This window comes from Mauremys reevesii, linkage group 2 (genome assembly GCF_016161935.1).
Source record: "Mauremys reevesii isolate NIE-2019 linkage group 2, ASM1616193v1, whole genome shotgun sequence".
Lineage (NCBI taxonomy): Eukaryota > Metazoa > Chordata > Testudines > Geoemydidae > Mauremys > Mauremys reevesii.
The window spans coordinates 184,931,646-184,947,794 of NC_052624.1; the positions used below are offsets into that span (position 1 = coordinate 184,931,646).

The 16,149-nt window shown below is 45.5% G+C and overlaps 2 protein-coding genes across 3 annotated transcripts in view; one reads left to right on the forward strand and one right to left on the reverse strand.

Annotated features, from left to right (window-relative positions):
* Positions 1–1,599, forward strand: part of SLC66A2 (solute carrier family 66 member 2) — a 98,345-nt gene extending 96,746 nt beyond the window's left edge. Inside the window, exons 6-7 of one of the 2 annotated variants that reach the window (XM_039523078.1) lie at positions 71–172; positions 1,466–1,599. In XM_039523078.1, the coding sequence (XP_039379012.1) occupies positions 71–164 (94 nt within the window). In that variant the 3' untranslated portion in view covers positions 165–172; positions 1,466–1,599. Of the gene's footprint in view, positions 1–70; positions 260–1,465 lie in introns of those variants that run through there. The other variant, XM_039523080.1, reaches the window with a different exon arrangement.
* A 216-nt stretch (positions 1,600–1,815) lies between these two features.
* The window catches only part of KCNG2 (potassium voltage-gated channel modifier subfamily G member 2), a 74,493-nt gene continuing 60,159 nt past the window's right edge, over positions 1,816–16,149 (reverse strand). The window contains exon 4 of the mRNA XM_039523072.1: positions 1,816–3,698. Within this exon, the coding sequence (XP_039379006.1) occupies positions 2,883–3,698 (816 nt within the window). The 3' untranslated portion in view covers positions 1,816–2,882. The remainder of the gene's footprint in view (positions 3,699–16,149) is intronic.

The following is a 16,149-nucleotide window of genomic DNA, read 5'->3' on the forward strand; positions in this document are numbered from 1 at the left end:
TGCTAAACCTCCAAGAGCAAAGGTTTGTTTTCATTCTGTCAGGAAAAACATGATGTGCTCTCTTTTTTAGAAAGAATCTAATGCTCCTAGAGTCATGGACTTCAACAGACACAGTGATAACCTTCATCGTCTCAAGAGACATCTACAAACCCATTGTAAACTAGCCCTTAAGGTTTGTGTGATCACTGTGTCCAGTATTTAGACTACATGTATAAACAGCATACCGTGTTCATGAACTAAAGCAAATACTATGAAATGATTTAGTCTATTGAGTTCAGCTGGAGAATCTGTGAGCTGCTTTGATTTTAAGTTTTGGGACAAGAATACTTTGCCACATTCTTCATTGCCTCCATATTGCATGCATTACCATACAGTACAGCTTGATTTTACATTTAGCAGGCTAGTATGCTGGGCCTTGAAGACGAGCCTTAATAGACTTAACACATGAAAATCCTGCTCCAGTTTAAAATATCAAATTGTAGCAGTACGTGGCAATTCTCCAGCAGTATGATGCTTCATTCTAATTCTCCACTGCAAGGCAGTACTCAGAGACCTGAGCTCTGGGCAGAAACCATAAGGTTTGTGTGGTGGCTGCTTTACTACTGGCCAATCATTTTTTTTTTTTAATAACTCAAAAAGAGCGATGCTGGCAGCAGTTGGCAGGCCTGGAAGCAGCTCATAGAGGGGCAGGTCAATCTTTTTTTTCTTCTCCTTTTCTTGTAAGAAGAGGCAGTATATAGCTTTTAATCTGTTATTCACTTTCACCTGTCCCTAGGACTCCAAAATTGTTTGGAGGCATGAGGCTAATCTTGGTGAAGCTAACAGCATAGAAAAAAACTCCAGCATGGTATTTCTGTGGATCCCACACTGAGGGGATGCTATTTCCACAGCTTGGATGTGAGATTCAGCAGGGACAAGGGGATGTCTCCCCAGATTATGTTACTGTGCTATATGTCCAGAAGGCCCTTTTAAAAGGGCTCACTCCTGGGTGGGACTGAGACACCACAATTCTCCTTGGAGTCAATGGGAGGGGTAGGTGCCCCTCCCATCTCAACCTTAGACTCAGAGCTGGCACCTATGTGAGAATGGAGGTGGGTGCACTGGTGTCTGCCCGCTCAGCTTTTCATCTTGTTTTTTAAATTAAACAGATTTTTCAAATTCCTTGACCCGTTGTTCTGATCATGGCCAATGTTTAACACAGGCCAGGAAGAGCAAATGGCTACTGTCAGCTGTGGGGACATTGGAGCACATGGCACTGCCTCAAAAGGAAAAGAAAAGCCAATGCAACAATATAAGAACAAAACTTCCAGTTTTTATTAAAAATAAAACAACCTTTTATGTCTTTCAGTCCATTCCTTTGAGGAATGGCTTACTACAGTCATCTTCTAGTGTAGGGTTATTCTCGTCTCCATTGGGGGGGAAAAACCCATCTGTAATATACGAGTATTTGTTCATTTCCTGACAGCTGCGGTGGAACAGAAAAGGGCAGTGTAATGTTCCTACATCAGTAAAGAATGAGGTGCCCGTCAATGTTGTTTTTCTTAAATGATACCAAGTATTAGGAATCCATCCAGATGTATGCTACACGCTGAACTGAACCAGCTACACAGTGAAGAAGGAGCAGCATGGGGCATAGAGCTCACAGATGCTCGTGATATGAAAAATTTGATTCAATAAACAAAAAATGGTTGAGTTTTTGTGGCACGGACTTTTTGTTTAAATGTAGTGATCTTTTGGAATGAAAACTAGGGGGAAGGGAGGGATGGACAGTTCTAACCTGGGTCTGAAAAGATCATCTCTTCCCAAGATTATTCCCTAACATGTGGGACAGCTGCTGCTTTGGGGCTTGATCCCCAAAGTCCATGGAAAGTCTCCCATTGACTTAATGGGTTTGGATCAAGCCCTTTGTATAGAGCTGCAGTCTTCAAAGTACCACTGCAGAAAACTACAAACATGAGTCTCTGCAACCATTCCCACCCTGCCTTACCATAAGGCTACCCCTACTGGGCAGGTGCTTTTAATTTTTGCTTAAATGTTAAACAGTCTTTAAAACACAGGAAGGAGGAGGCTAACAGAGGAACACATTTTTGGTTGTTTTTTTTTTAAGCCATGTGCAAATGTGAGCAAAGGAAAACAAGTTGACGTTCAGTATCATTAACAAGGTTGTCCATGTATAGTTCTGTCATCAGGGCTAAAGTGCAAAGCCTACTATTGTAGATATGCATGTTTACTAAATAATGCATAAAGAGCAAGAGCACAAGTCAGACCTGTCAGCAGGCAGCCCAGATTATGGTTCCCAATTTAATAAATAAATAAATAAATCACTATTTATTAAAAGACCAGGGAATAGGGATAAATTTGCCCTTCTGCTGGCCAAGGCAGGCCTCTCTCCCCCATCTTTCAACTTTCCCCTTTACATTTTGAGATGTACACCCCATGGAGGTGCCACATAGATTGAATCCATTGTGCATAGGGAATAAGGGTTTTGGGACATTCTCAGCATAGAGTAGGGCTACCAGGAAGCTTATGTACAGTAAATGGCACCCTTATTTCCCTCGGCAATGGACCCTTAGAATGAATTCTCTCTCCAAATTTATTTTTTCTTGTTAGCGGACACAGTGGAAACCTGGCTTAAGCAACTGCTCCTTGGGGGCTGCCCAAAATCAGTTGCTTAACAAAAGCGGCCTTCTACGAAAGAGGGAGCAGAACGGTACTCCACGTTGTTTTTAGGGACACTAAAAGTTACTCAAGAAGGACAGTCTCTTGCACAGGTCTCACTATATACCCTGATTTATGTTCGTTCCATAGGGTTTTGTTTCAGATCTGGAACTCTCTCATTTGCTAGTTCAGTGCTGCTGGCTAAATCTTTTAGTTGTTTGCAGTCAACACTTCCTCTTGTCTTCCTGGTTCACTGCTGGCTGACGCCACGCCCCAGCTGCGTCTAGTGGGGAGGAGATACCCAGTCCCTGAGAACTGTCACCATTTGGGGATCTGGTGGTTTCCTCTAGCTGGTGCAACTGTCTGCTTGCAGCTCGCTGCTGCTGTTCCTTTAGCTCTGTGTAGGAGCGGGAAAAAGTGTGAAAGATGGAAGTGACCGGAAAAGCCATCAGCAAAATACCACTCAAGATACTGCTCAGGGCTACTACCTGTCCCGGGATGCTCCGAGGTACCATGTCTCCATAGCCTACAGTTGTCATGGAGATTACAGCCCACCAATAGCTGATGGGAATGCTAGTGAATTCTTGCTTGGCTCCCAGTTCGCTCTCTGCCAAATAAACCAGTGGAGAAAAGAGCGCCATGGCAACACAAAGGAAGAGGAGGAGGAGTCCAAATTCCCTGGTGCAGCGGCGCACAGTGAGTCCCAGTGTCTGCAGTCCCAGTGAATGGCGTGCGAGCCTCATGACGTACAGGATGCGGAGAGCCCGCAAGAAGCGTAGAACCAGGCCCACTCGCTCCAAGTACTTGCTTCCTGCTCCGCTGCCAGGCTTCCTGTTGCTGTTTTTAGCAGAGACCATATCCACTATCAAAGAGATGTAGAAAGGCAAGATGGCTAAGATGTCGATGATGTTGAGGGGGGTCTTCAGGAAGGCGCACTTGCTTTCTGCCTGAATGGAGCGCAGGAGGAACTCAAAGGAAAACCAAGCAACGCAAACCGTCTCCAACACAAAGATGTCGTAGCACTTCTGAGAACATTCACCCTAACAGGAGGGGGAGAAAACAGAAAAGAATAAAGACAAGGGATTTAGCCAAAGGACCAACAAATAAAAGTTTAATAGTGCTTCTTAAAGACACCTTCCAGTGTAGTTTAAAACTTATCCAAATCACTGGTAACAAAGAGAAAATAAATCACAGAAAACTTTTAGAATGGGTAATTGAAAACCAGAATAACTGACGTCAAGACAGAACACTGATGGCTTGACAGGCTGCCGATGAAGACCGAGGGCAGGTCTACATTAGAAACTTGCATTGCTGCACCGCTGTAGCCCTTCTGGTGAAGGCACTCTAAGCCAGTGGGAGACATTGCTCCCGTGAGAGGCGGTACCTATGTCGGTGGGAGAAGCTGTCCCACTGATGTAGTGCTGTCTACACCAACACTTAGGTTGGTATAACTACGTTGCTCGGATGTGTGGATTATTTAAATGCCTGAGCAATGTAGTTATACGAAGTAATTCTGTAGTGTAGATCGAAGCTGAGACTAATGTCCTGATCCTGCAGTGAGCTGTGTGTGATTGCATGGTACTACTCCCAGAATATGAAGATGTTGAAAGAATGGTGGGTTACACTTTGTATTAAAGTTTCATTTATAAATAGTTCCTACAGAGTTAGATTTTTAATAAATAATTGACTTCCACCAATCAACATGCTGTTTATTCTAAGCACGTCATTTAAAAGCATTATAGATTGTCATAAGCCACAGTTATAGTCTATAACATTATTCACAGGTGTAACATGCTTAACAATCTTAATAATTTATTAACCTTCTATTAAAAACTACTTGGAACAGTGAGTATTTCTAAAAAATAAAAATCCCCCTCCCCCAACTCTGTTTGGTTTTTTGGGGGAAAAAGATGATTTTTAGCTATTTACTTACTTATAACTAATCATAACTATTTTCCCTCATACCGTTGGAGGCAGAGAATTATTTGAATAAATTCCTTCCAATGCAGACTGGCTTAATGGAAAATGAGCTTTTTAATCACAAAAGCTGCAAACAAACTAACCTCTGAGCACTTGGGCAGCAATGAATAATAATAATGATGATTGTCCTTTGATTGCTAATCTCACCTTGCAACTACACTGCCAATTCACAGCTAAATTGCATGTATTAACTTTCATCCCAGTGGTAATCACCTTGAGCATATAAACAGATACTGATTTACTTAGGATCACAGAACTGTTCTCATATTTAAATATTCATGCTGAAATGTTAGTGTTTTACAGCAGCTTTTGGAGGCGTGGAAGGGGCATTTGTTTAGCACCAGTGTAAGACATCTTATTTGTTTGACTTCAGGGTGGTTCATGAACTTTTATGTATTAATATAACAACTCCTGTAGCCACAGACAGTATACAATTATCCTCTTCTCTCATTCCATTTTAAATTAGATTTGACCTATATTTATCACCCATTTTAAATGTCTTTTTGTCATGGGCGGTGGGGGAACCTCCACTGTTGGGAGGCTAGCCTGCTGGCCCCGCCCCTTCTGCCTGAGACCCTGTCCCCCACAGCCCCCAAACTTGCCCCCCCCAACCGGAGGAGCCCTGAGCACTCCCCTCCCCTCGTGACCAGAGGAGCTGTCTCAGGACCAGCCCTCCCAGCCCCATGCCAGGCCGCTCCAGGCCCCCCCGCCCCGGTAGCTGAAGCCAGGAGCCCTGAGCCCCTACACCCCCCACTGGGCCCTGGAGTTCTTATAGCATGTTGGTGGTGGGGAACCGCAAAGAAAAAGGTTGAGAGCCCCTGCCCTTGGCCTCTCTGGAGCACAAACCCTGCCATTTTATTTGCTTTTTTACTACCCCTGGTAGTTGAACATTTTTTTTTTTTTTAAGATGGAGGGCGGAGGAAGAGGCATCAGCTGTGCAAGCTGGTCCTGACCTTGTCTATGAATATGCTAGGATATTTGTGCATATAAACAGCTGTGCCCCCACATACACCATATCCCTGTTTAACTGCACAGCTAGCAACTTAAAGACATCTTTTACTATAGAGGGCCATGGTCATAACTTTATATCTATGGAGGCCTTTATAATGTCATCTTCTATTTGATTTTTGTTACCCTTTCTTTTCTCCACATCCCAGTGCAGCAAAGCATATACTCCTCATGGAAGACTATTTCCAGGCTGGATTCGAAGACTCAAACACCATCCCTTAAGAATTATCTATCTTAGGAGAAAAAAAATTAAGTGGGAATTTTCCCCATTGGTAAGCCTGGGATTTCTTTATTGTTTTGTCTTCCTTTTCCTTCCCAGGTTACTCAGAAGATAACACCTCTCACATGCTGCTTGGAAGCCTTATGTCATTAAGGGTAACAGAGAAGCTTGGGACCACAGCTGTGAGGGGGAATTAGATGGGTATCCTCTAGTTACCCCTCTGCAGAATTCCTATTACTCTTATGAATATTTATAGTTGGTGGTGCTGCACAGGGCCACAGACTGTATAACATTGGTGGGTGTACCTCATAGAATTGTAGAATATCAGGGTTGGAAGGGACCTCAGGAGGTCATCTGGTCCAACCCCTTGCTCAAAGCAGGACCAGTCCCCAACTAAATCATCCCAGCCAGGGCTTTGTCAAGCCTGACCTTAAAAACATTTAAGGAAGAAGATTCCACCACCTCCCTAGGTAACCCATTCCAGTGCTTTACCACCCTCCTAGTGACAAGGTTTTTCCTAATATCCAACCTAAACCTCCCCCACTGCAACTTGAGACCATTACTCCTTGTTCTGTCATCTGTTACCACTGAGGACAGTCTAGATCCATCCTTTTTAGAACCCCCTTTCAGGTAGTTGAAAGCAGCTATCAAATCCCCCCTCATTCTTCTCTTCTGAAGACTAAACAATCTCAGTTCCCTCAGCCTCTCCTCATAAGTCATGTGCTCCAGAGCCCTAATCATTTTTGTTGCCCTCCGCAGGACTCTTTCCAATTTTTCCACATCCTTCTTGTAGTGTGGGGCCCAAAACTGGACACGGTACTCCAGATGAGGCCTCACCAATGTCGAATAGAGGGGAATGATCACGTTCCCTCGATCTGCTGGCAATGCTCCTACTTATACAGCCCAAAATGCCATTAGCCTTTTTGGCAACAAGGGCACACTGTCAACTCATAACCACTAGGTCCTTTTCTGCAGAACTGCTGCCTAACCATTCGGTCCCTAGTCTGTAGCAGTGCATGGGATTCTTCCATCCTAAGTGCAGGACTCTGCACTTGTCCTTGTTGAACCTCATCAGATTTCTTTTGGCCCAATCCTCCAATTTGTCTAGGTCCCTCTGTATCCTATCCCTATCCTCCAGTGTATCTACCACTCCTCTCAGTTTAGTGTCATCTGCAAACTTGCTGAGGGTGCAGTCCACGCCATCCTCCAGATCATTAATGAAGCTATTGAACAATACCTTGGTTGCCTCCAGGAACAAAAATATTAATAATGGCTCTTATGCAGACAATCAACACACAAAATAAAACCAATGCAATTTTACTTAAAAGTTATCCTAACAACATACAATAGGAAGTGCAACAGGTTAATGTAGCTTAAGCTCTTGGTGCTGCAAGGGAAAAGCTAATGGCTGCACCTTTTAACAGCAAGCTGCAACATAACCCTAACCAACGGTCATGGGCAGCGGGTGAAGCCCCCCTTCAGGGAGGCTAGCCCCAGCTCCCTGTCCTATTATTTCCCCCGTGGCCCAAGCCCTGAGGCCCACCCCCCCTTGGCCAGAGGAGCTCCCAGCCAGCTGAAGCCCCGAGACCCCCTGCCCAGAGTCCCAGGCCAACTGCAGCTGTGCCCCCCCCCCCCCTCCCCAACCACCTGGACAAAAGCATGTGTGTCTCAGACGCTCCTCCGGAAGAAGCTTTGCTATGCCTCATGCAGGCCCCGGGGGGGCTGAAGAGGCAGTATAATAAAAAAAAAAATCAAAAACTTCCCCCCAAAACCCTGCAACCAGGGGTCCAGCGGCCACAGCAGTGTCAGGGGAGGCTGAGCCTCCTATGGCCTATTATACCCACCACCCATACCAACACTCTTATAGATAGATCTACCCTGTCCCTAAGTGAGCACTCTTCCTTACACTTCTGGTCCGGGGCCTTCTCTTGCAGCAGTGTGTTGGGCGAGCAGGATTTCAGGTAGTGGCAGATTAGCAACTGGGCTGATGGGGCCTATGCGCAGGGGCCCCGGCCAATTGGGGAACCCTGGGAAAAAATCCACCACCAGGTGGCAGAAGCCCAGAGGTCCAGAAGAAGCACTGGGCAGGCAGGGGAAGCCTCAGCGCCCTGACCCCTCCCCAGCAGAAGTGCCAGGTGGGTGGGGCAGGGGAACCCCCACACTCCAACCCAGCTGTGACCCCAGTACGGGAGGAGATCTTGCTCCATGCATGGCCTCAGAGCTCGGGGAGCTCTCACTTCTCGCTGCGGTCCTGGGGCCATGGCTGGGGGGACAGAGTCTTGTGGGGGGCACTGGATGAGATTCAGGAGATGAGAGTTCAATGCCTGGCACTGGCACAGAGTTCCTGTGTAGCCATGTGCAAGTCACTTGGAGCTAGATCCTCACAGCTATTTAGGCACCTAACACCTCTTGATTTGGGCCTAAATCCCCCGCCCATAAAATCAAGGTAATAATCTCTCACCGCTTTTGTCTATTTAGTTTATAAACTCAAGGTGGCAGGGCCCAGCTCTTACTACTGACCAAAAGAGGTCAGCACACTGGGTATTCGGAGCTTTTGACAATCTGACTGCACGTTGTACAGCATCTAGAACAACCAGGTGCTGCCATAATACAACTAAGTAGTAATGACAAACGGATGTGTCAAATATCATTAAGTCTGACGAAGATTAAAAACAATGTAACAAATGTTCCATTGATCTGTTCCTGATGGGTGGGTGGGTGTAACTCTCCTTACTTGATAAGATTTGGCTGTCATTTGTTAGAATAGGCATCTTTTTAAGTAAGAGTCCAATTCAATTGCATTTGGGTTCCAGTTCCAAATACTACTTTAATCCTGTTGAGTGAGTTTAGGCCGTCTTATTTTCTACATCTGAGCAGCAGCACAAGAGCCAGTAACACAAAGGTTGGAAGCAACAATGAAGAATCTTTTTAATCCATCCTTCTGTATGCCTCAGTAACTGCTGGGTCCTGAGCAGCAGTGAAGAGAAGTGAGCTCTGTTGCACTGCAGTACACCCTGAAGTATGAGGATTGATAGCCCTTGTAATTGTCATCCTCACAAGTGTAAGTGCAGATGCTATAGAAACAAGCCAGATTCTGCTCTGCAGTTTTGCCACACAAAAAAACCTAACTGTAGCAGTTGGAATTTACCAAACACCTGCTTCATATAAATATGGCAGGGACTGAGACAATACAGACAGGGCTTGTTTCCCATAAGTAGCAGCTGTGCAGCACTATAGCATGTAAATCACCAACAAAACAGAACTCAGCTGGGGCTGAGACTGAGTCCACGCCAAAGACATTTATGTACAGCTTGTTCAGCTCCCATGGTGAACGCCAGCACACAGAATTTGCGCTTTTAGCTGAAAGGAGCTGCCCAAGAGCCATAGGGTGGTCTCACAAAGCAGTGGAATTCGGAAATGTTCAGGGAGATGTCCCCCTTTTAGGCTGTGCTCCTATAATTACACCTCTCCTGGAACTAGTGGAAAATTAAAACATGAAGCACTTAACAGCTGGGCGCCGGATTGTAACCCAGGATTTACAGCAGCTGGGAAAAGATGTGTTCCTGTTACACCTATCCCTTCCTGTTTGTTTTTTTAAGCTTGTCCCAACGCCCTTTTCTAATACTTGCCGTTATCACACTGGCTCAAACACCTTGTTAGCCTCATTTTTAAAATCTGATCCCTTGCAACATTGTTATGCTTGTTTGTCTCCCTCTCTCTTATCTTTTTAGCTCTGTTTTCTCCCCCATCTTTCCACTTTTTGTTGCTTCTCCTTCATTGCCCCATATTTTTTCTTTAGCTGGTTTCCCCTGCCAGGATCTCCAGCCCTATTTTTTTTGGTAAAGCTGGTTGCTGTCTTCCACTTTTTTCCCAAAGCTGGTCTTTCTGATTTTCCTTCTTTCCCCCTTTATCATGTGGTGTAAAGGGTCTTCTGGCTTGCCTCTGGCTGAATGTGCCATCCTGCTGGTTCCCTGCTGCTGCCACTACCTCTGCACCAAAATACTGAAATGCTGTCTCCTTCTGCCTTTGCCCAGCACAGAGAGAGCATCTCAAGGTGGCATTGGCAATTGTGTGCCCCTCCCCCACTAAACAAAGGCCCAAGGACAATGATAACATGTCCTCTCCTGGCAGAGTTCCTGGCTGATTTCAGAACAGGATATGAAACGTCAGCATATACTGGTTAGTTTTAGATGTCTGACACTATTCTGTTGGTGGCCAGAGGCTGATGCCGGAATGGGAGAAGCTGTTGTGTTCACCAGAATGCATGGACCTGTCACTAGCATGACAAAATTTGCTCCCTGTAGTTTCTATTCAGAGCACCACCAGCTAAGTTTCAAATAAAGCTCAGTGGGGATCAAAAGGACTGAGAAGTCCTCCGCCTTCATACTGGGCTCTGTATTTTCCATTTGCATCCAGGAGCAAAGTGCTGGAGAGTGAGTGAGAGCAAGCGAGAGAGAGCAGTGGTTGCTGCCAGTGAATGAGAAGTTTGACATTTATTGTAGTCTGTTTCAGTGGAGTCATCCTGCTCACAAATGACCTACAGGCTGAGTCTGAACAGCAACCAAACATTTTGATTGAAAATATTAAATTAGAGCTAGATATTGGCCGAGATTTGCTTTTTTATGCCAAAAAATATAGCCAGTATTGACAAAGATTCTTCAATCAGAGAACTGCATTAAAAGGGGTCAAACTCACAAAGGTTCACTCAGCCAATGCAGGAAACATTCGCATTCTCCATTTTTATGGCTATCCCTTTCCTTTATCACAATAACTTGTCATGGCTCCTTTCATATTGTTGACAACTCTGGGCCTGGGCCTGAAAGATGCTGAGCACCTCCTAAAAGATGCTGAGTGCACTCAACCCCTACTGGAAACTCCAGTGCTAGGTGAGAGCACGGCATCTTTTGGGATTAGATTATACGTAGATTCATAGATTTTAAGGGACCCATATGGTCATCAGTTTGAGGTTCTGCAAAACACAAGCCAGAGAATTTCACCCAGTGAGTCCTGCATCAAACTCATAACTTCTGGCTGAGCTAAAGCATCTCTGTTAGAAAGACAGCCAGTCTCAATCTGAAGACCCCAAGAAACAAAGAATCCACTATATCCTTAGGTAAATTATTCCAGTGGTAAATTGTAAAAAACCCAGTGCTTTATTTCTAGGCTGAATTTATCTAGATTCAGCTTCCAGCCACTGGATCTCCACTGTCTGCAGTTATGAAGCTTTTGTCTGCTAGACTACAGAGTCCTTTCGTCTCTCACTGTAAGGCAGGTTTTCAAACCTTGAATCATTCTTGTAGCTCTTTTCTGACCTCTTTCCAACTTGCTAACATTCATAGGCACAGGCTAAGCCACCCCTGCAGCACAGCCACCGACCTGCCGCCTTTGAGAGCATGAACACTTGGACTGTGGTGGCCCCACCTGCGGTCCATCCCCGAGGTCCCTTCCCCCATAGTCCAGTCCATGCTCCATCTCTTCCCTCCCCGCTTCACCATCTGCCAAGGCCCCCGCTGCTCCTTGCTGAGTCCCTCCCCATCTCCACTTCCCCTGTGGCCGCTCACTCACTGCTCGCTGAGTCTCAACTACCTCCTCTCCTCCACCTCCTCTGAGGTCTCCACTGCCCACCGCTTGCTGACTTCCTCCACCATCCCCCCGTCTCGTGACTCCCATGCTGCTCGGGGAGGGGGGGATGGAGGGACTCAGTGGGCAGTGGGGGGTCATGGGGGAGAGGGTGGTGGAGAGGAGGGACTAAGTGAGTGGAGGGGGTCTCGGGAGGGGGTGGAGGGACTCAGGGAGCAGCAGGCAGTGGGGTCTCAGGGGAGGGGGTAGAGGGACTCAGTGAGCGGCGGGCGGGGCGGTCACAGGGGAGGAGGAGAGGAAGGACTTGGTGAGCAGCAGGTGTGGGGGCTTTAGGGGAGTGGAGGTGGAGGAGAAGAGGGACTTGGCAGGCGGGAGGGCCTAGTGTGAGCGGGGCCTGGGGCGGAGTGGGGGGGGGTGGAGTGTGGGTGGGGCCTCAGGGGAGGAGGCTGAGAGAGGGATGGGGCTATGGTCCAGGTGCCCTCATTACCAGATCATTCTTTAGAACCGACTTGTCCTCCTCATTATTTACTCCTTTGTCAGTTTTTGTGCCATCTGCAAACTTTACCAGCAATGAGTTTACACTTTATTCCAGATCATTGCTAAAGATATTGAATAGCACTGAGCCAAGAACTGATCCTTAAAGACCCCTCTACAAATGCCCCTGCTGGATCGTAATTCCTCCTTTACAATTACTTTTTGAGACCTATCAATCAGCCAGCTTTTAAATTAATTTAGTGTGAGCCGCATTTATTTTTAATCAGAGTGTCACATGATACTACGTCAAATACCTTACACAAATCACAGGGTATGGGTATTACACTTGAGCTGGAAGGTATACATTCTAGCTCAAGGAGACATACATATTGAGTACATACATAGAGTCCCAGATGGGACTGGACTCAGGGAGACCAGCCTGTCCTCCAGCTCGCACTGCGATGGTTCCATTTTTAGCACACTAGCTCAATCAGAGCTAGCCTGGGTATGTTTGGTTCCGCTGGAACTTATACCTCCAGCTTCACTGTAGACATACACCAAAACCATTATTTCGTCACAGTTAACTTTGTCAGCCAAACTTGTATCTCATCAAAAAGCAATATCAACTTTGTTTGACAACATCTCTTGTCCATAAAACCATGTTGTCTGGCACTAATTATTCTGTCATACTTTACTGACTGCATCCTGCATCAGCTTTTTCATGATTGTTGCCTGGGATCAATATCAAGCCTAACAAGCTTATAATTACCCAGATCATCTAATGTGCCATTCTAAAATATTGGCTCATTAGCTTGCTTCCAGTTCTCTGTTCCATTGTTAGGCCTTCGATAAATAATAATAGCAATGGCTAAGCTTTTACTTTAGGTGATTTAAAAATATATATTTATTCATTTTTATATTATTCCATTCCCTCTGTCTTGAATTTAAAGGTTTCCAGGGCAGTTCCAAAAGTCTTCAATTTCACACAATTCCATTTCCTTGACCCGACTTATAGCATCTAGAGCAGTTGAAATATAAGTATTTGTAACGTTAAGTGATCTGATGTAATTTGTTTAAGTGCTGCATAGGTATTAATCACTTCATTAGTGAAGTCCAGTTATACAGGGACTAGCCAAAACCAATCAGCTTCTCTATTCCAGTCCAATCCTCACATTTTCAGATAGTAACATCTCCTGCAGCTCTGAGATGAACATGCTCAGGCGTTTTTTTCTTCTTCTTCTTCTTCTTCTTCAAGTAAAGGACAGATTTTACCCTTCAAAGCAAGCCAAGGTATGAGTGTGAGAATGTCCAATATTTCCTGTGATGTAAATAATGACACCTAGGGATAGACAGATTATGATACCCTTACTAGCACTGAATAGCACCTGACAGCACTAGCAATCCCACTGAAGGCAATGCAAACATTTGTGGAGTATGGACAGAGGTGAAAGTAAGCCGGTACGGGCCGGTATGGCGTACCGGCAAGAGCTGGTACGCTGCACCAGACCCGACCTGCTTCCCCAGTCTGCCGATTTAAAGGGTGCGGGGCTCCCTGCAGCAGCTGAAGCCCAAGGCCTTTTAAATCGCCTCCGAGCCCTGCTGCCCGAGCCCCGGGGTAGCGGCAGTAGGCCTCCGTCGGAGATTTAAAGGGCCCAGAGCTCCACTGCGGTAGTGGCGGCCAGAGCTCTGGGCCCTTTAAATATTCCCAGAGTCCCGCGGCTCCCAGCTGCCTCTGCAGCTGGTAGCTCCGGGGGTGATTTAAAGGCCCTGGGGCTCCCAGCCACAGCCGGAGCCCTGGGGCTGTAAATCTTGATTTAAAGGCCCCGCCTCTTCCGGTTGAGGCCCCACCTCTTCCGGTTGAGGCCCCGCTCCTGCCCAGGACTCCGGCATACTGGTTAGTCCTTTTACTTACTTTCACCCCTGAGTATGGACCCTACTCAGGGTGAATAAGGGTATTGCAAATTGGCCTTTTGTACTTTTTAAACTGTGGATGCAGGTGAAGGAGACATTGGCATTGGATTTCTTCAAAGATTCCTTGTGGGATCTTGGGTAAGTCACCTGCCTTTGTGCTTCAGTTTCCCATCTCCCTAGTGAGAATAAACCCCGGCTTCGGGTGGGTGTCGTGAGACTAAATATATTAAAGAGTATGAGGTGCTCAGTAACAGGGACCATCTAAGTACCTAAAATAGATTAAATATGGAGCACATTATGCTGTTTGTACCACAGTTACACCAAATATGAATAAGTTTAAAAACACAAAGTTGCTGGTGTTTTTTGCTAAAAGATTCCTGAATATTTAATTCTTCATCATGACCATAATTTATTGTGATATTTTAACATAATATGAAAACAAAAAATTTAACAGTCCATACCAATTATGAGGTAAAATCCATATTTGGGGCGGAAAAGTTCATTAAGCACAGGATATACTTATTACCAAGTTAACAGGAAGCCTGCCCCATAGAACCCCTCTATTACTACACTGAAATGATCTGTCCATTTTATCACATCTAGGTTCAGATCAGCCAATGCATCCAAAACTCACCATTCTTATGCCCTCAACAAACATGGCTCCCCATGTCTCCTTAACATTTCCTCAGGGTCCTCCTTGTCCTCTGAAGAAACCTTAACCCTTTTCCACCCCCACAGAAAGTAATTTCTATTTAAGGTTAAACTGTATGTAATGTTTGAAGTTAAGAGGGAGAGGTTCAGAAACTGAGGCTGTAATACTTGCTATGGATGGGGAGTTCTGAGCATGGGAATTTGCAGGAATTGTTCCATATGCCCACCCAAAAATGTTATGACCAACACTGAGTGAAACAAAATGCAGTCACAGTCCCCAAACTCTCGGTACTGGCTGGAAGAACCGGCCTCTTCTTTTTCCTGGGGCTACGGCAGGACTATGTCCTTATGTTGTTTTCTGTAGCTGTTGCTCTAGAATCTGTTGATGTTGCTGCTAAGGTTTAAGTTGCTTAAGTCAAGGAGGCAGACTACTCTCAGCCAAAAACATGCACTAGCGTGCTGTTTTGTTGGTTTTTAAGGGGACAGACAAACAAGAAAAGGGGGAGAAAGAGAAAAAACCCCCTAGAACTGTGGCTGCTTCAAGAGGATAGTAATTGCTAAATATGATGGATGATTATTACACAGCACTTTCTCTACAAAGTGCTTTACCAACATTCGCTATTTACTCCTCACATCATTTTCTATCCATAAGCAGCCTGCTCCAAAACTGCAGAAGTGCCTCTCTCTGAAAATGGCTCACCAGGGAGATCCATGAGTGCAGTGCTATTTGGATAAGTTGGTGTCTTCTAGCCATCTTGAGTCCCCGGCAGTGGAGTGCAGAACAGCGGCCAGACAGGCCACTTCTGCTGAACCAGTGCTTTGTGGGACAGAAGTGAGAGGACTCTTAGCACCAACTCTGTTTCCCTAGAGATCAGATGCATCCACACCGGTGATCAGTGGAGTTAATGGTGATACTGTAACATTTACAGCTGAAGGTGGAAGCCCACTACAGAATGGGATGACCAGGAAACCAAAAGACAGACATGAAGGAAAGAGTAATAGAGGTATTTCTTACATGTGAAGGGCTGAATCATTGTGATGATTCACAGAAAAACACAACTCCCACTACTGTTTTCAAAAGACAATCACAACTCCCTGTGCCTTGCCATGAAAAATCTGGCAATCGGTATTGTAATACGTGCAGATTCTGTGGGGTTCAGACAAAAGAACCTCACCACACAGTCTGAAACTATGTTAAGGTTTTGGATTTACAGCCTAGAGATTGCCTGGGTTGTAGAATTTTGTTTGTGACCGATGGAATACAGCCCTCACTTCCATGACTGTTTTTAGACATGATTGAGTAATTCAGACTGGAACTTTCACAGCAAACTTCTCTGATTGTCAGGTGTGGAGAAGGGAGACCACATCAAGATGATGCAAGCATAAAATTCTTTGACTAGAATTTGTAAAGGTTTTATGTGATGCATCTTATACAATCTGAGATGGCCTCATTTGACAGAAGAAAAAGAAATCTCTGCTCTGCCTCACTCAGTAACCACGCTGGTCAGACCAGACACATCAGAAATGTCAGTTTTGTGTTCACGTGCACCTGAACAGCAACCAAAAATACAACTTGTTATTTATTACTCGTATTACCGTAATACCCAGAGGCCAGGGCCCCAGTGTACTACGCACTGTACAAACATATCACAGAGACAGGCTCTGCC